We start from the raw sequence: 20,749 nt of genomic DNA, 5'->3' as shown, positions 1-20,749 counted from the left end.
GTGTTTTTAATTTTGGCTGTTCACCGCCCCGAGTCCTTCGGGAGAGGGGGCGGTATAAAAATTTAATAAATAAATAAATAAATAAATAAACTTGTAGATTCTGCTTTCATCCAGGTTATCTCTCTCTCTCTCTCCCCCTCTCTCCCTCCCTCCCTCCCTCTCTCATACACACACTATAAAGAGAGGTGGGAGAATTGTGTATACATATCTATTTCATTTTGTAGTTTGTATAGACAACTTTTGTTATTGGGCACTATATAGCTGCTGATTTATTTATTTTTAAACTGAGGTGAGATATATTTGAGTTGAACCTCACTGTGTCCCTTTGGACATCTTTTCCCACAGTCTTTTGAAAGGCACCGCCAAGCATATTTTTATCCTGTCTAATGTGCAGATAGGTATCCTTCAGTCTGATAGGGCTGAACTTCTTCTAAACTGCTTGGGCAATAGTCAGAGAACCTGAGAGATGGGATCTGGGTAGTTTAGAACATCTCTCTGGTTGCATAGGACACAAGGCCTGCTACATCATTTTGCTACCTGAGACTAATATCCTACAGACAACTCTTCCTGTTCATGACAGTAAAAATGAAGTAAGAACAAGCTAAGTAGATAACATTTTGTCTTTCAATAAACCCGATCCCCAAAGTACTGCTATCTGGGATGAATCCCTACTTCAATCCCTACCCCAAGAGTAGGCCTTGTGTATTCTTCTATGGCTCTTGTTAAGCTCTGTGGTACAAAAAGAGTGTGTGCAATTAATTGCAGGCACAGCCTTTCCCAAGATGTTAAGGGAACTAATTATGGTTCTCAGTTGAAACCTTGCATTAGATTTCTTGAGAGAGTGATACGGACTTTAAATAGCATATGTATGTTGTATTGTCCTATAAAACTAATATACTATGCATCAAGCTTTGAATAGGTGGAAATATGAATTGCATTGTCTCTGAGGGATTTCTCATTCCCATTACCACTTTTAAAACCTCAAAAAAAAAATTAAAACAGACCAAAACAATCAGTTCCATTCCTTCCAGCCCCTCCCTTTTGGAAAATTACTCTGGATTCTTTTCAGTTTAGTTTGCAGTATCACATTTCCACCCAGTAAATCCCTACATCCAGATAGGGGCAGAGCTGGATAATAATGATAACGATAATCATAAATATGTTGCAGCATATTCTTATTCTTTGGATGAAAGCTTGACTTGCCTCTAAATTATCAGAATTTGTTAAATGTTCTTAGAAGAGAAGGAGGAGGAGTGGGGGGGAAGAAGAGGAAGAAGAAGAGGAAGAGGAGGAGGAAGAGGAAGAGGAAGAAGAAGAAGAAGAAGCGAGGTATCAGCAATATGCTGATAATACCCAGCTGTATATCTCTACACCGCGTCAATTCAGTGAGGCGGTGGATGTGATGTGCCAGTGCCTGGAGGCTGTGAGGGTCTGGATGGGAGTCAACAGACTCAGACTTAACCCAGACAAGACCGAGTGGCTGTGGGTATTGCCTCCTAAAGACTATGTTGATTGTCCATCCTTGGTTCTGGGGGAGGGAGAAATTGTCCCCCTCAGAACGGGCTTGCAATCAATTGCGACCCTACTTGGATCAGAAGGCTCTCCTCACAGTCACTCATGCCCTTGTCACCACACGGTTAGATTATTGCAACACACTCTACATGGGGCTACCCTTGAAAAGTGTTCGGAGACTACAGTTGGTCCAGAACACAGCCATGTGAGCTGTCCTGGGTGCACTTAGGTACACCCACATTACACCAATTCTCTGCGAGCTGCACTGGCTCCCTATTGGTCTCCGGTCACAATTCAAGGTGTTGGTTATTACCTTTAAAGCCCTACATGGCTCAGGGCCAGGTTATCTTCGAGACCGCCTTCTACCGCATAGCTCCCAGCGACTGGTAAGATCCCACAGAGTTGGTCTCCTCCGGGTCCCGTCAGCTAAACAGTGCCGGCTTTTAATGTTTTAATGTTTTTATATATGGTTTTTAAATGCATTGTAAGCCACCTTGAGTCTTTGGAGAAAGATGGCATACAAGTTGAACAAATAAAAGAAGAAGGAGAAGGAGAAGGAGAAGGAGAAGGAGAAGGAGAAGGAGAAGGAGAAGAAGAAGAAGAAGAAGAAGAAGAAGAAGAAGAAGAAGAAGAAGAAGAAGAAGAAGAAGAAGAAGAAGAAGAAGAAGAAGAAGAAGAAGAAGAAGACAGCAAACTGTTACTGGATTTGCTGCTCTTTATTTTTTATGTAGGTTTTCTAAAACATCAGGAAATAAATCAAAGTTAAGAAAGCAGCATATAATGAGCCTCTCTTGGATTGTCAGGGAAATGTGCATCAGAGAAAAGAAGACAGTTGTTAAAACTTTTAATAACAAAAACAAGAGATGTAGACAAGAATTCACATGAAGTTATTTACAGTGTCCTGAAAAATGGCACCAGTTGCTAGGCAACAGAGGCTTACTGTTCATGGAAAAAAAGCTGCAATAATGAGAAAGATTTGGAGATACATTTTTATCTAGGGAAGAGAGTTGAGTAGAATTTTTGCTGGCTTTAGAACTAAGTGTGCTTCCAAATTAGTCCTTTGTCAGTGTTGTTAGTATATATAAGAATAACTTTTCACACAATGAAATGTGGACAAATCAAGATATGTCTAGCTGATCAATGATATGTAGAGACGAAAGAGAGAAATATTTAATAAAAAAATAGGTCATAGTTATCTTTTTTAAACGCATGCATCTTCTAATATCATATCTATTGCTTTCAGTTAAGAGTTACACATTCTGCATATAAGTTGACTTACATCAACAACTAGTTAAAGAGCTACACTATGCATTCTACACTTATAATGTGTCTCGCTGTCAACCACAATGCTTTTTTGCCATGTTTCTATGAAGGAGTAAAAGGCCACTGAATAATTATTTTATATAGTTTCCCTACACAACCAGTTGTAAAGGAGTTAGAGATTACTTTTCCTTTTTTTTTTTTTTTTTTGCTGATGTTTGATAATACTGGAATTTCCTTTATTCTCATGCCATTGGGAAAGTAGTAGTGATTAGGAATGAGAAGTTCTGCTATCGCCTGATGAAAACTGATACAATCTGATATGATGGTGTTAAAAATGTAATTTATTACACAGTAGGAAACCCGGGCCTTTGCCAATCAGGTCATTTCTTATATCTCTAGTTATATTACTCACTTCCCATCACTCCCTCCCATCAAATTAAAATTCATATCTACATCAAACTCATTTTAAAAATTAACACATAGTTTTGAATGGCAGCAGCCAGAGCAAGATATATTTTTTTTTCTTCTCACAAGGTTATGTCGGGCATGGCTAGGGATGTGAATTTGAATTTATGCTACAGAACAGGAACTTTGTAGTCCCTTGAATGTTATATATTGCTAGGACAGATTTTTAGTGGCTGGTAGGAACTACGATAGGGTATCTCACATTATAAAATCAGTATTGATTCAGTTGTAGCTTTTCTGAGGCATGTAATATTTTTGAAGTTAATTCTATGATTTTGTTATTTTTTAAAAAAATTCTCAATGAATATTTGGTTTCAATATTTATAGATGTAGTCTACATTTCAGATTAAGATATTTAAACTTTTAAATATATGGATATGCACATCCATATTCATACACAAGTATCTTACATACAATCATGCATACTATTTATTTTAAAGATCATTAAATTTTGAGTCCATTTATATTCCTTTATTTGCTGATATACCATATTTCTCAGAGTATAAGACGCACCTTAATTTTTGGGGAGGAAAACAAGAAAAAAAGAATTCTGCCTCTGCCTACCAGCATTAGGCTCAGCTGCGTCCTCACTTCCACTCGATTTTGATAACAAGCAGCACAGATCTTTTTATCCATTTAAAATAAACCCTATCACTCTGCGCACCCACGATCCCCTTCCCGATTCCAAAAATGGGGCGTGCGGAGGCCAAAAAAGTGCATAGCGTTTCAGATGGCAGATCTAGTCAGGAGGAAAGAGAAGGTGAGTCTGCTAAGAAGGAGGAGGAGGGTGTGCAGCTCTGCAATGTGCAATGGGGAGGAAAGCATTTTCAGGTGGCAGCGCTGGCCGCACACCCCATTTTTTAATTCGGGGAGGGGATCGCAGTACTGCAGATGAGTTTATCCTGAAATTGTTTTATTACTGAAGTTTTAACTTAAAACATCCATTCTTATCTTGCAGAAATATAGATAGAAAATGACTGATTATTCTGTTTAAACATGGCTACCTCCAAATTGGTCAAGCCTTTGAATATCCATATGCAGGCACTGTGTCAATAATAGGACTGAGACCATCAACCAGTTGATGGTGCCTGCTCACCATTGAAAAGTGAGTTTCCTACATATAATAATTCTGGGCCTTGAGGAAAAATGCATTGTTTCTAACCAGCTTTCAGGTACACATATCCTTTTAGAGAGAAGCATGAACAGTTGATAAAACAAAATTCATGTTTTTATGTCCTTAGGGGATCATATGCAAAGCAAACAATGTAACTTCCAAACAATTGCTAAATAAATGTAGCTTGCCGGCACATACACATTTATCAGTGGCTAGATAAGCATGAATTTGCTTCTAATTAATAAACAATAAAAAGTAGTTCAGATGCAAATGTAATCAAAGTCCTAACAGCATATATTTCAGCTGCACGAGGGGCTTGAGCACTATCAGCTAATCATTCTCAGTGTGTGCATGGGTATATTTAGATTTAAATATATTTATTTAAATGGGTCTATTTTGAGAGAAAATTAACATTTACATTAACATTTAAAGGCATGTCTAACCCAGGGCCCACAGGCTGCATGCAGCCCTGGACAGCTAGTAATGAGACTCCACAAGATTGTAAACTTTAATGTGATTTATATACATTAATTATATTAGATATTTTGTATGTGGCCCAACACAATTCTTCTTCACCCAATGCAGGTAAGCCAAAAGGTTGCTCACCCATGATTTATATATTGAGCAGACTTTTTAAAAAAGGAATGGCATTGATTTTACATTGATAGATTTGCCCATCACAATGGTGATATTGGCAAATGGAGTGCTAGAAAGAAAACATTTCTTTTTTCCTGGAGCAGCATTTGCCAATGATATTTTTTTCCCTTCAACAGCATCCTGTTTTCCTGTTGAAAGCCATCAACTGGTTCCTGGATAGTCTTTTACATTCTTCTGTTCTCACATTGAAGAGAAGATTTATCACCCTTGGCCAAGTGGAGTTTCTTATCTTAAGACTGAGCATAATGCGATGCCCTAAAGTTATTTGTTAACCTCTTTCTCAACCAGCCAGTCAACTATTTAACATAGCAACATGGCTATTAGATACTATTTGTTAGATTGGCAGAATAAATCAATATGGATTTCTATCTTTATGACAGCGTTCATTTCATTTCATCACTGATGAATCTGCTTCAGAAATCTGCTTCACATTAAATGCAAAGTGTATTTTTGGCCTGTCCTTCATGCTAAGTAGCTGAGCCCTGCATTAATTATAGGCTTTCATCATGCTAAAAGCAGATATGTAGGCAAAGGCATCCCAGGAGTTCAGGCATAGAAGCCTGTTGTGCAGCTTAATGATGAATATGAATTAATACATACTGAGCATTTCAAAACACATGACTGATTTTCGAAAGGATGGATAATTTGATTAGCTTAATGCACCAATAGTCTGTACCAACTGGGTGATTGTAAAGGCAATACCAAAGAGGGACTCCTACTAGGTTTTCTGTGACTGAATGAGGATTTCATAATTCATAAATTAATGGATTCCTTTGATTGTATGAATGTCCTTTAACTTTAAGCAAACTTGACCTGAGCTCTAATTGAACTTTATTTTCTTTGTTTAATTGTGCATTTATTTATTTATTTATTTATTTATTTATTTATTTATTTATTTATTTATTTATTCAACTTGTATGCCACCGTTCTCCAAAGACTCAAGGCGGCTTACAATGCATTTAAAAACCATATGTAAAAAAATTAAAAATTAAAACATCAAAAACAATTAAAACCCATTCACACCATCTATGGCCAGATCTCGCCAGATCGCAATAGTGAGATCAACGGCCCCAGGCCTGCCGGAAAAGCCAGGTCTTCACCACTTTTCGGAAGGCCAATAGGGTGGGGATGGTCCGGATCTCAGGAGGTAACTGGTTCCAGAGAGCTGGGGCAGCAACAGAGAAGGCCCTTCCCCACGGGCCCGCTAGCCAGCACTGTTTAGCTGATGGGACCCGGAGGAGACCAACTCTGTGGGATCTTACTGGTCGCTGGAAGCTATGCGGTAACCTGGCCCTGGCCAGGTTACCTGGCCCTGAGCCATGTAACCTGGCCCTGAGCCATGTAGGGCTTTAAAGGTAATAACCAACACCTTGAATTGTAACCAGAGACCAATAGGAAGTCAGTGCAGCTCACGAAGAATTGGTGTAATGTGGGTGTACCTAGGTGCACCCATGACAGCTCGCGCGGCTGCGTTCTGGACCAACTGTAGTCTCCGAACACTTTTCAAGGGTAGTCCCATGTAGAACACATTGCAATAATGTAACCGTGAGGTGACAAAGGCATGAGTGACTGTGAGGAGAGCCTCCTGATCCAAGTAGGGTCTCAATTGGTGCACCAGGCAAACCTGTGCAAAGGTCCTCCTAGCCACAGCTGGCCTTATACTAAAAGACTGCCTAGTCAAATCCCCAAAGCTTTCTTGGCAAGATTTTCAGATGTAATTTGTCATTGCCTCCTTCCTAGGGTTGAGAGAAAGCAACTGGCCCAAGATCACCCATCTGGCTTTGTGCCTAAGGCAGGACTAGAATGCACAATCTTCCAGTTTCTTGCCTAATGCCTTAATCATCACACCACCTGACTCTTTACAGCGAACATAATGCTGATTTGAAGAAAGTGAAGGTTGCCAGGATCTTCTAGAACAGCTAGTGCTTCTGAGTGGATTACATTGAACTATTTGTCATCTTCTATCTGACTCTTCAATGATGGCCATTTGGCCTCTACCCTTCTCTGGCTCTGCTGTATTGTTATCTGCATTTTAGTCACGTACTTCTTACATGATTGGAGAAGAAGGAAAGATACTATCTTTAGTATAGTGTGGTAAATGAGGTGATTTCCTGTTCTTTCCTTCAGTCCAGCAGCCTCTCAGTTTTCCTGACGTATTCATTAAAAGGATATGATGATCCCATTTGTTGAGCTGAAGTCTGTTGCCAACCACAGCTTCTTATCCTCAGGCATACAGGGGACAATCTCAGTGAAAAACTTAAGAGGATTCTAAAGATGAAGAGAACCAAGCAGAGCAGGGCTATTGCTTTTCATTGCAGCATCTCCATTGTCACATGATTTATATTTGAATGCTTGACAATGGACTCACATTTATGACGGTTGCAGTGTCCCAGGGTCATGTGATCACCTTTTGCAACCTTCTGACAAGCAAAAGAGCCTTAGTACTACAGTGGTTTAAAGCACCCTGTTATTAACACAGCTGCCTGCAATTTACTGCTGGTTCGAATCTCTCCAAGGCTCAAGGTTGACTCAGCCTTCCATCCTTTCTAAGGTAGGTTAAATGAGGACCCAGTTTGTGGGGGCAATAAGCTGACTTTGTATAAAATATACAAAAGTATGAAGGCTATTGCTGAGCACATTGTAAGCCGCCCTGAGTCTCCGGAGAAGGGCGGCATATAAATCAAATTAAAAAAAAAAAAAAAAAACTCAATGGGGAAGCCAGATTCGCTGTGTTGCATAGTAACTGTGTTACTAATTTAACAACTGCAGTGATTCACTTAACAAATGTGGCAAGAAAAGTCATGAATTTGGGCAAGACTCACTTAACAGATTTCTCACTTAGCAACATAAAGTTTGGGCTCAGTTGTGGTCTAAATCGAGGATTACCTGTAGCACTGTAGGATAATCATTTAGATAGGTAGGCCCTTGAACCATGCAGGGATTTATGTTAAAATACCTTGGATTTGACTAGCAAAACGACTGGTAATTCAGCTGGATGAAAAAATGAATTAACATTTTGTAAGGTACCTGTTTATGTTTTTATTTATTTAATTAATTCATCTCATTATCATGTGACTTTGGGTGGTTTTCATCATATAGTTCAGGTCTGCTAAAAGTTAACACTAGCATGTGCATCTCTGGTTTTGAAGTCCAGATGCAATCCCAGAGGAATACACACACACACACACACACACACACACACACACACCCCTGGAATCACCCTTTCCCCTTTCAGTCCAGATTGCTGCATAGCCCTGTCCTTCAGGAACTGTGTTCAGACTTACCAGGTGCTGTGGGGGTTTATGCTTCTTAATACAACCCCACTAAGGTACTGTTGCTCTATTTTATTCTCCACTTGGTTTGACACAAAGGAGAAACTGGTATTGGCATCTTCTGCATTTCCAAAATTTCCCTTGTGCCTTTGCTTGATGTCAAGAGCATCTCTATTTCTACCTCCTTCACTCTTTGATATATCTTCTCCTTGTTTTGATGCCTTCTGGCAAAAAAAAAAAAGGGGGGGGGGCATTTTTGCAAGAAGACTTTGGTATGGGCATCAGATATGCCCAGTGGTGGGATTCAAGTAATTTAACAACTGGTTTTCTGCCCGAATGATTTCTTCCAACAACCAGTTTGCCAAACTGCTCAGAAAGTTAACAACCGGTTCTCCAGAAGTGGTGCAAACTGGCTGAATCCCATCACTGGATATGCCTCCTCCAGGAGAGCGCTCATAAGCTCAGTTCCATACAGAGAAAGTCTGCCATTGTAACCTTCTTCGATAACTGTTGACTTCCTACTCTACCCTAGAACCATAGCAATTCCTGGAAGCCCTCATCCAAGTATTAATGAATCCTTTCATTAATGAATCAACTAAGCTATACAGAGCAGTTAAGCAGTGCCTTTAAAAGGAGGGCCTTCTTCTTCCAATGATGCTGATCCTAGATGGAGGGAAGGAAGGGAATGGGTTATGCAGTAGTTGTTCTTGTGATTTACCCACCCACCCACCCCTTTTTTTGAAAATTTTAGTTTATTCAAAGAAGGTTAAAATACAAAACGCCAAAATATTTATTAGAAAGAACAAAAGAATTTTTAAAAAAGACATTAAAAAGAAAACATGTCTTTAAAAAATACTAACACATATACATATAACAATAACATCCTCCCTAGTTGAATGCTGATTAGTATAATTCATCAATTTTGGTTTCCCACCCTTTGCAAAACAGGCCAAAAGAATTTTTTAATTGTTAAATTACTAACATTGTTAGTTAAACTGTCTACTTAAAATTGTTAAAATTGTTAGCCTGTCATCTATAAAGTTTAATAATAACAAAATAGTTAACAAAAAAACCTCCAATAATAATGAACATATTGTATAAAAGTAATAAAAATTGTGAACAGTAATAAGGGAAAGACAAGACTTGAAATTCCAAAACTCTCTGGAATCCTGACCATGTTTCCATTATTGCTTTTTTAAACTGATGAGAATAGCACATAATTTACATTTGGTGTTTTCTAAACTATATCAGATGGAAGTACTTATTTCAAAAGGGCAAGTGAAGAAAGAAAAGGGGAAAGGCAGATCTACAGCAGCAAAAAATGTAAATGTCACACGAATGCATAACTGATTCCATTTCTTCCATTCCCATGGCTGTTTTGCTTTTATCCATGCAGTTACAACAGGTAAATGTCACAGCTGTAGAGTCATTTTTAACTCTAAATTATTTGGTATGGTTTGATTGCTGTTGACATCAGAATGGTATCACCTAAGTTTGGAAAAATGTAGTTAGTGATAACAATTCTGTTACAGCAAATGCATGTTTTTATCCAGTGCTGCTGATGAAACTGCAAGGAGATGCAGATCAGGCCATCCTAAAGGAAACCAACCCTGGCTTTTCTTTGGATGGACAGATACTGAAGCTGAAGCTCAAATACTTTGGCTACCAAATGAGAAGAGAGTAGTCAGTGGAAAAGACCCTGATGTTGGGAAAGATTGAAGGCGAAAGGAGAAGGGGACTGCAAAGGATGAGATGGATAACTAATGTCATCAAGGCAACAAACATGAATTTGGGCATACTCCAGGAGACAGAGGCAGGGGTGCCTGGAGTGCTATGGTCCATGGGGTTGAGAAGAGTCAGATACAACTTAGTGATTGAACAATATCAAAATTGCTGATGAAAGGAAATACTTCTGGCTCTTCACAGAAATATAGAGGGGGAAAAGCCTAGATAACCTTAAGATTAAAAAACTTGACATGGCCCATTTATTTATTTATTTATTTATTTATTTAATTTGTATACCGCCCTTCTCCCAGAAGGGACTCAGGGCGGTGAACAGCCAAAATTAAAAAACATACAAATGCAAAAGTTAAGATAATTAAAAGAATTAAATCATTGGCTACCCAAATTTAAAACCCCAAATCCATAAAATTTAAAATCCCAATTAAAAACCATTTAGGCTAGGCCGGCTTGATGAAATAAAAACGTCTTCAGGGCTTTACGGAAGGTCCGGAGGTCCGGGATCAATCGTATTCCAGGAGGCAGCTCATTCCACAGGGCGGGTGCCCCCACAGAGAAGGCTCGCCCCCTGGGGGCCGCCAGCCGACATTGCCTGACCGACGGCACCCCGAGGAGGCCCTCTCTATGAGAGCGTATTGGCCGGTGGGAGGTTATCGGTAGCAGCAGGCGGTCTCGCAAATACCCTGGCCCTAAGCCATGGAGCGCTTTAAAGATGAGAACCAACACCTTAAAGCGCACCCGGAAGACCACCGGGAGCCAATGCAGCTCGCGCAGGAGAGGTGTTACGTGGGAATTATAGTTTTCATCAGCTTTCTGTTTTTTAAAAAAACTCTCCCTGAAGCTGCTAACAATACTGGGAATCAGAAGAGGGAAAGATTAAGCCTTATTAACTTTAGGAGCTAGGTGAAAAATGGGTTTAGAAGCTTCTAATTCTAATCACATTAATCCAGGATTTTGTTTAATTGCTCTCCAGAATAACTGTGATGCCAAGTTTCATACACCATAAATCTGGATTCTGGCGAAATCTTTGTTTAATATAAACAAACTGTATATTTGTGCAAATAAGTAATTTGCTTTCACGAATGAAACTGTTAAATTAAGTTTAGTGTGTCATCTTAATTAGGCAAAATGGAATGTAATTCCCTCATTCTTATACAGTATTCTATTCTGAGCTAAGAAGAAAATGAGAAGCTAACATCCCTGCTTGCGCCAAGCTTGCAGTTTCTGATTAATTAAATGCAACCTGTTTTACAATGGGCTTCATTATTCTGTGATGAATGTAGCCTGCTGTTGACTTTAGACACTAGGCAATGATGTCAAGAGTTGTCAATGAAGTGTAGACAAAAAACTGTTCTTGTATAGTACATTGATAACACTTAACTTTCCTCCACTATGTTTAACATGGTACAATTACATCTTAAGTCTTCTAAAACAAGATGAGACTGACAACAGAGCTGGACATATGACCTGAACATCAGACTGAAGTCTTTAGTGAAGAACAGTTTTAACTAAGCTGCTAACTTTACAATCAATCTTTATTATAATGTTAATGTGTGTGTATGGAAGACCACGGTACATTTTCATTTTCACTTACTATAACACCAGATCCTAAACTGAACATTAACTTACCAATAAATTGTGATTATTGAGGATTTTTTTTATTAGCCTGTAGATGTTTTCTAGCCTTTTTGAAAGAATTGCTACTGTATGTCACAATAGTTTTGAGATGCTTGATTATAAGCATTACAAACTTCTTCAACATTACTTCTTCATTCTAAAGCTTCCTACACCTCTTACCAGTTACTTACATAGCCAAACATTTATACAATATACACCATCTCCTCACATAGGAGCATTCTCACTCCAGCAGTTCAAAATCTTCTGCTGAGCTTAGTTCTTCAGCTTATGGCTGCCCCCACAGAGATAAAGGCAGTTTACAATTTTAGAACATTCTGCTTTTCTTCAAACTCCATCCCAGAGAGACAAATTTCCCTCTGCTGTGTCCTGAGACTTTGATCTGTTTCATAACCAATGCATTTTCTTATTCTGTTATTAATGTCATAATTTTAACCTGTATGATGACTTTTAATTTTTAAGGAAGGAGAACTGACTTCCCCAATTCCAGAATAATACCTCTGCTTTAAAACAAAACAAAACAAAACCCTACAACAGACATGCACTCCAGCAGGGGAAAAAAAATCCTGTCTCTTTACCCGAACTGCCTCCTTTTACTGGCTGTAAAATTGGTACACGGTGGGAAATTTCAGTCCAACTGTGAAGCATATCCAAGAACCTGTTGATAAATTGAGAGGGGAAAGTATTAGAGCTCCTTGGTTGTTTTTTTTTTAAAAATTTGACAAAATTGGAATGATATGAACATGGATGGTGGCAAAACCATGCAGCGGGAGGGCCAATGAACGATGCATTTATGGCGGCTTGCTGGCATCTACCGACTTGAAGGAACTACGACAGCTGCTGTAAAGGGTGCATCTCAGCTGCATAAGGAATGCTGAGTGGGAGGGTGATTGAGAAAGACCAAGAGAGGTCAGGCTTCAGCATTGCTACATGATAGCATTAATCAGTCTTGTCTCTCTTGACAAACTTAATTCCAGAGGAACCACAGGAAAGAGAAAGCAAGATAAACAGGTTGTCTTTTTTTCAGTACCAACAAGAACTCAGCCTCCTCTTCACTATCTATGGCTGGAAAGTTCCCACCCCCACCCTTTAATAATTTAGTAGCACACTACTAGTCAGTCCACACTTCGAGTTCAGTCTATTTTGAAATGACAATTCACAATCATTCTAAATTCTCTTTTTAATTAGGGGATTTCTAAAATAAAGAAATTATGTTTGTAATCCTATCACATATAAATTCCCAAAGTTACATCCATTATAAGCCAAGTTTTATTTACATACATCTGGATCCCACCTACTTCAAAGACTCTGGGCAGCTTACATTCCAATAATAAGACTATAATAACAGTAAACGTTAATCAGGACTTAAACTTAAACAATAAACAAACCAGGACACCAAATTTGAATTAATCATACTTTCTCTACCTCCACTTAAATAGCACCCTGTTCCCCAAACAGTTCTTACTGGGCAAGTTATTCCCAAATGTTTGGCTGCTTCTGGACTAGTGAAAATGTTTGAATTGCTGTATTTAATTGCAGTAATTCAAATGAAAAAAGGTGAAACCATAGATGACTGTCATAGCCTCTATCAGTGTCCTCAACTGATAAGACTGGAGAAAGCCAATGTCAATCTGATACCTCAAGAGGCAAGACAATTATGAACACACACGAGAAGAACTTTTTTTTCTTATGGCCAAATGAAGACCTTCTAGAGTCAATCTTTCAAAGTCTGCATTCCATCAATAGTTCCACTCTAGTTTGCTGATTAAAAAACATCTCTTACCTTCCAATAGAGCTAAGGAGGCAAACCTTATCCAATTTATAGATGGAGAATGTCTGGGTGCATATGTCTCTCCTTATGACTTGCTAACCAAAAATAAGCATCACACCCATAGCCTAGTCACTTTTGGCTTTGGACCCAACCAATAATGGAATTCAGAGCTTTGACAAAGATCATTTAAGGTAGTACAAATTCCCAAAGTATTCCCTACTTGCCTGTAAATATTAGTGGATTTTTCCTTCCTTGAACTGTATTTTTAACATAGTTGTTAATGTGCCTTTTCCTTTAGGACAGGGGTCCTCAAACTGTGGGCCACAGTTTTTGCATCCAGGCCATGGAAACGGCCGGCGAACATGCATGTGTGCATGCGCATCCTCATTTGTGCTGGCTGCTCACACAAATAGAGCTGCGTGTCTGTGTGCACATTGCTCACCTAACTAGAGCTGCATTTGTGCCCTTGCTGGCCACTCATGCAGAACCGCCACTGGCCTGCAAAGCCAGAAATGTTGGGAACTCTGCTTTAGGAAATGTCAGTATAGTGGTTGTGCTGAAAATGTATGTCTTTTATCTGTCTTCTCTATCTTATTATTTGGAACTTCAAAAGTAAAAAAAAAAGAACTAGAAATTGATACAACAAGAAATGTGAACCTCACTTCCTTTTGGGGGATGGTATTTCCTATTCCAAAGTCATCTGATTTTTTGGAAGTTTCTACTTTCCATAAAATTGCATGCTTGTAACCAATCCTAAATGCATTATTTGCCCTGCAGAGGAATACGTTTTTTAATAATGTCCCCCTTTAGCCTGTGGTTAATATGTTCTGACTAAAGCTGTGCTCTTTTTCTTATGGACTACTGTATAGAATAATTAAATCTATTTTGAGCATTCTGTTGGAATTATACCACGTGCAGTAATTAAAACTAAACGTTGTGTACACTATAAATCATGCTGGCATATGCTGCCAATTTTCACACAATATACTCAGATCAATATTCTCTCTTTTGTAATAAAGAAGTTTCCTTTATTATTTGTTGAAAAACAAATAGGAGAATGTTTTTCTTTGTTTCTCCCATAACTCTGTAGCCACTGTATTGGGAGATCAAGGGATCATCTCTTTGGCAGATCATATGTGCTCCTTAAGGAAGGGGAAAACAGAGAAAAATGTCATTCCCATCCAGTAGTGGGTTCCACTTACCTTTGCTACCAGTTCAGAACTGTGAGCGTGCGCATGCACTTTGCTTGCACGTGGCACTTCTGCACATGCGCAGAACGTCCGTGATGATGTCTGGGCAGGTGAGCAGAGCCTCCCGCCACTGCCACTACCGGTTTGCCCGAACCAGAGTGAACCAGTAGAAACCCACCACTGATCCTATCCCTGTTTCCAATGCTTTGGAATTTCACTGAGTGTTAGTTTGGATCCAGTCCACTGAAAACAGAGCTTCAGGTCAACCTGGATTGATTCAAATTAATATTACATTTTCATTAGGTTAATAAAATTGCATGTTAATCTGCTCTCAAAAGTCTCTTCTTCTATAAAAAGTGAAGATAACATTAAATCTGTAAAATATTTTGGGTCAAATCTCAGGCATGTTTTTATTGGAGATCAGAATATTCTGTGTATGTACATGAACAAACTTGACACTGAGAACTTGCCCTGAGCTGTAACCCTAACCCTAACCCTAACCATAAAGAAATTTTAATAACAGGAGGATTATTTAGACAAATATATTATAGGGATAGTCAGAGCCTAGCACCTAGCTAGTTGCATCCTCCCAGGGTAGAGTTCAAGAGCATGACCTCTGGGCATTCATAGCTGGGAAATACAGCAGAAGTAAATGACCTCAGATAAATTAATAGAGAGGGGACACCGAATAAATCCTGGACTCATATCTGCATCCTGATACCCCTTGTAGGTCATGACACACTGAAGAATCAGTGCTATTAGATTTGCACTTTCAAGAAGTGTATGTACAGCAACTATGTGTACTTGTCATAATAACTCTTGAGGATATATTTTGAAATTACTACATTACTTTTAAGAGGCTATTTTATTTTTGGGAAGCTGCTCCCTCATGAAAATGCATCCTTTAATTATCCATCATGTAAGCTAACAAGACAGCCAAATAGTTTTCGGTGAGCAAAATTCACAGCAGAATTCTAGAGCAAGGGTCTCCAACCTTGGCAACTTTAAGACTTGTGGACTTCAACCCCCAGAATTCCTCAGCCAGCAAAGCTTTGTTCTAGAGACAAGGTACAAAGGTAGTCCTCAACTTACAACAGTTCATTTAGTGACTGTTCACAGTTACAACGGCACTGAAAAAAAAGTGGCATATGACTGTCTTTCACAGTTGTCACCTTTGCAAGTATCCCCATGATCATGTGATCAAAATTCAGATGTTTGGCAACTGGTTCATATTTATGGCCGTTGCTATATCCCAAGGTTATGTGATCACATTTTGCGACCTTCTGGCAAACAAAGTCAATGGGGAAGCCAGATTGGCTTAACAACTGGGTTACTAATTTATCAGCTGCAGTAATTCATTTAAAAACTGAAGCAAGAAAGGTCGCAAAATGGGGCAAAATTCACTTAACAATGTTTCATTTAACAACAGAAATGTTGGGCTCCGTTGCAGTCATAAGTCGAGGACTACCTGTACTGAACATAGATTGCTTTATTCAGTAATGGGTTCTACTTATCTTCGCTACTAGTTCGGAACCGGGAGCACACGCACGCGCACACTCACTTCACTCACACGTGGTGCTTCTGCGCATGCGCAGAGCATCCGTGATGACGTCCGGGCGGGTGGGCAGAGCCTCCCGCCTCCTCCACTACTGGTTCGCCCAAACTGGGGTGAACCAATAGGAACCCACCACTGGATTTATTGCTGGGCAGCCAATCCTAGGATTATCCTTTCTATTCTCAGAAAAATATATTTTGAATCCACTGTATATCACTATGCAAAGAAAAAGCATTTTTATGGCCATTCTCATTTAGACTATGAAGCTTAATGGAACTGTGTAAGACTGTAGAAAAACCGAGTGTCTCATCCAGTATCCATTCTCAAATTATCCACAGAATTCTGTCAGGATGAAATGCATAACCCATGATGTAGCCGCCTCTATTTCTCCTTTTCGTCCTAACAATGACAGATTTTTAAAATTTCCACATCTCAAAGTAGTTTAGAATGCCAGGATATAATTGGGATGAATGCTTTACACTGCTAATTGGAATATATTTAGTCATATTAGTTAATGAAAGAAAAAATAATCAAATGGCCCTTGAATCATACATTTGTTTCCAACAAACCAAGTCGTAATAGATCAATGGCAAAAAATAAAATAAAAATTAGTTGGTGATTTTGTTTAGGGATGGCCTATACATTTCTGGCAATACTTGTGTAAATTTGTATATATGCATGTACGTCTATAAGAAATCTTGTGTTTTAAACCTTTCTCTCTTCTCTCTCTCTCCCCCCTCTCTGCCCCATTCCAATGCAGGTGAAGAAAATTTATTGGCAATCTTAAAACGAAGATGGTGGAAGTACATGATCCTTGGAATAATAGATATAGAAGCAAATTACCTGGTAGTTAAAGCTTATCAATATACCACTTTTACTAGTGTACAGGTAAGATTTTCTACTAGTTTATTTTCTCTCATCTCTACTCGTTAAATCAGAAAACCAAAGGAAACCTGGATTTAACTTCACAGTAATAGATCCATACTTTCCTTCCGTCCTCAGATTCATCCATATGTTGGCTCAAAGGAGAGAATCGATTTTAACATTTATGCCAGGCATGCTAAGCATAAATATGGTAATCACAGATATGGAGCTGCGGGCACATAAGGCTCTTCTTAGCTTTGTTCGTTACACTGGCTAAGATGAAGCTCAGAGCTTCAAATAAGTTAAAAAGCAGTAATAATTCTGCTCAGCCTTCCATAAAAGGATTAAAAACATGTTAAGAAATGTGAAAATAAGGTTATTATCTCATCCCCCATATCCAATTTCATGCAGAACCAGGAGTCAATAACTGGAAGCTAAAGTCATAGTTAGGTAGATACTATTCCTCAAAAATCAAAAACTCTGTACTCATGACAGCTAAATTACATGGCAAGGAAGCAGATGGATAAATATCCTACAAGTCAGAAAAATAAAATAAGATACTCCTCCCTGTAATAAAGCCTTCCGCTGTTGAAATTTTCAATTTTCTCTAAAGGGCTTGAAACTCACAGGTCCCTTCTGATAGAACTGCTTGGGTGGCATTCCCCAAGGGAAGACTCTGTGTGACAGATTTTAGTCAAGCTGCATCCTCCTTCAGCCATTTTCTTTCCTTTGCATTGCAGCATTGGGTTTTGGTGGCAAGCAGTCATAATCCTGTTTTTTTTCCACAATTATTTTTAGTCATTCAGTCCCTGGTCATCTCACGGTTGGACTGTTGTAATGCGCTCTACATGGGGCTACCCTTGAAGAGCATTCAGAAACTACAGCTGGTGCAGAATATGGCTGCATGGGCAGTTTTAGGGGCCTCAAGAATTGCCCTTGTAACACCATTGCTCCATGAGCTGCATTGGTTGCCAGTCTGCTTCCAGGGGCAATTCATGGTGTTGGTGATCACCTTTAATCCCTTTACGGCCTGGATCCAAGTTACTTGAGGAACCCTCTCACCCCTCTCAGATTGGCCCGTTCCACTTGTGCCGGCAGGGGAGGCATCATGTGGGTCTCATCAGCCCAATTATTTCAGCTGGCGGGGTCCAGGAGGGCCTTCTCTGCTGTTGTGCCTACTCTTTGGAACATCTTGCCCCCCCCCCCATGTGAGGTTGGCTCCAACCCTCTTATCTTTCATAAGGGCCTAAAGAGATAGCTCTGCCAATTAGCTTGAGGCTCCAATGGGGGAACAGCAGAGGGATTAATCAGTTTTATCATATACTGTATATCCTTTGTTACTTAAAGCACTTGTTTCGTGATGCAAAATTTGCATACTATACAAATATGCTAAATTTGCAATATCTTCAAGAAACATTTTTTCCTTTTTTCTTCCTAAACTTTCACGCATGTTGTAGCATTCTAGTGGCTGTGCATTTCTTTCGTCTGAGCCAGTCATCCAAACCAGTTTGATTTCAAAGGCCAATAATTGTTGAAATAGATGAAATTCCATGTGCTTTTTTTGTTTTTAATTTGAAATAGCTCTCAACCTTCTTAAGGATATATAATATAATGTAAGGTTGTTTTGTGATTGTATTATTTTCAAAAAGAGGTTGCAAACAGAGAAATATTATGGTGGTGTTTCAGTTTATACAGCCTAAACATGTACAATCCCAAGCATGCAGAAAGAACTCAACTACATATACATTTGACCTTTGTCCAGGAGGTAGTTCCTTCATTTGAGAAGAGGTGGATTCTATGGTGAGAGTATTTTTTAGAAAAATATCCCTTTTTAGTTTTTTTTGATCCTGATGAATTTCTGTGTAACCTATAATATTTTAATTTGAGTTGGGTATTAGTTTGTGTGATGACTTCTCCACTCTAAATAAATTAGGTTTGTTTTTATCCTTAAAGGAAATATTTCAGTCTGGCTTTAGACCTGGTTTAGAAACTTTAATGATTATGGCTACCTCGATAAATGAACTAACCCAAGAATTCAATAAAGAAAGCAAGTTGCTATTGACTCTGCTGGATCTAGTTAATGGCCCTTAACCATGGTGTCCTTCTTAATAAAATTACAGAGATGCAATTGAGGGGCATGGGGACTTAATTTTTCTAGAATAATTGCATTTGGAAAGTGGTTCAGAAAAAGTTACCTTAATTTAGTTGTTTAGATGATAGTGTTCCTCAGAATTATATTTCTTTTTCATGATATTTAATATTTATGTGTAGTGAAAATCATCTGAAGTTTGAAGATGTAGTGTATATAAATATGAAATAATATTAAACTACGTCTTTCCTTTCCATTCCATTCAAGGGAGGTTGTCTAAATCATTGCCTGGGTGCTGAATTAATTGGGTCATAATAAACTGAAATTTAATCAGTCAAGAAAGAAGCAGCCTTAGTAAGGCTATAGTAGGCATTTAAGTTGTGCGCGATGGGACATTACTCGCCTTGAAAATGTAAGCTTGTAATTTGGATATCTTCTGGAACCTGGCATTATTCTTGAATGCTTGCTAAGAATTATTTGCCCTGCTAACAATGTAGTCCCATCTATATTCATTGGAACTGATCCTCAAAAGTCTAGCAATGTAAGAAATACCTTATCACATTGGATTATGACAATATAGTTTACACTGGACAATCTTTGAAGACGATATTAAAACAATTGTGGTCCAGCCTGTAACAGAATAATGAAGTTCTGGTCCTGTTCTTCAAATGGCTATTCTGCTTCTTATTTATAAGTATTTATTTATTTATTTATTTATTTATTTATTTATTTATTTATTTATTTATTTATTTATTTGATTTATATGCCGCCCTTCTCCGGAGACTCAGGGCGGCTTACAATGCATTAAGCAATAGCCTTCATACTTTTATATATACCTGCTTAGTAGGGCTTTCAGCCCCCCCCCAAGCGGTGTTCTATTTTATACAAAGTCAGCTTATTGCCCCCGCAAACCAGGTCCTCATTTTACCTACCTCGAAAGGATGGAAGGCTGAGTCAACCTTGAGTCTGGTGAGAATTGAACTCGCAGTAATTGCAGGCAGCTGGCAGCTAAGTGCTACTTTAACAGCAGCAGTTTAGTCTGCTGCGCCACCAGGCACATGATTTAACAAAGTATGATTTAATATGACTATTATATTGCTTTTTAAAAACTCAAATTTTATTTTATTCAAAACATTAAAACAAACTCCAAAAAAAGAAAAAAATACAAAAACAAAACAAAGCTAAACAAGACTTCAAGTGCATAAACAAATCAAAACAGACATCTCCATAAATTGTCCCCTCAGTTGAATACTAATAAATGTATTTCAAAGATAATAACTCCCCCCCTTGCAAAGCAGGCACACAATTTATAAATGTTTACAATATTATTTACCCAACCCACATAGCCTAACATCTGTCTACTATATTAAAACATAGTTAACAGGTAAAACCAACAGCTAAATTAAACTTCCAAACCCTCTGTTAACAATCTATTTATTGTATTTCACACACAGAAAGTCCACAATGGCTTCTGTTCTACTGTAAGTCACAACAATCATTGTCTCTGGTCTGTCCAGGATCAAATATCCTCGACTGATTCTTAATAATAAAGCTTTTCCTTAAGATATTAAACAGGATATTTCTAACAATTGGATTTCATGAATATGAATTTTGAAGTTCAG

At 38.5% G+C, this 20,749-nt stretch overlaps 1 protein-coding gene across 1 annotated transcript in view; it reads left to right on the top strand.

Moving 5' to 3' along the window:
* Positions 1-20,749, top strand: part of SLC35F1 (solute carrier family 35 member F1) — a 222,983-nt gene that overhangs the window by 151,732 nt on the left and 50,502 nt on the right. Inside the window, exon 3 of the mRNA XM_070952931.1 lies at positions 16,935-17,062. Coding sequence (XP_070809032.1) covers positions 16,935-17,062 — 128 coding nt within the window. The remainder of the gene's footprint in view (positions 1-16,934; positions 17,063-20,749) is intronic.

This window comes from Pituophis catenifer, unplaced genomic scaffold, assembly GCF_029215685.1.
Source record: "Pituophis catenifer annectens isolate HBS135680 unplaced genomic scaffold, rPitCat1.0.hap2 SCAF_1, whole genome shotgun sequence".
Classification (NCBI taxonomy): Eukaryota; Metazoa; Chordata; class Lepidosauria; order Squamata; family Colubridae; genus Pituophis; species Pituophis catenifer.
The sequence above is the reverse complement of the archived record's forward strand: the minus strand, read 5'-3'. Positions and strand labels throughout refer to the sequence as shown.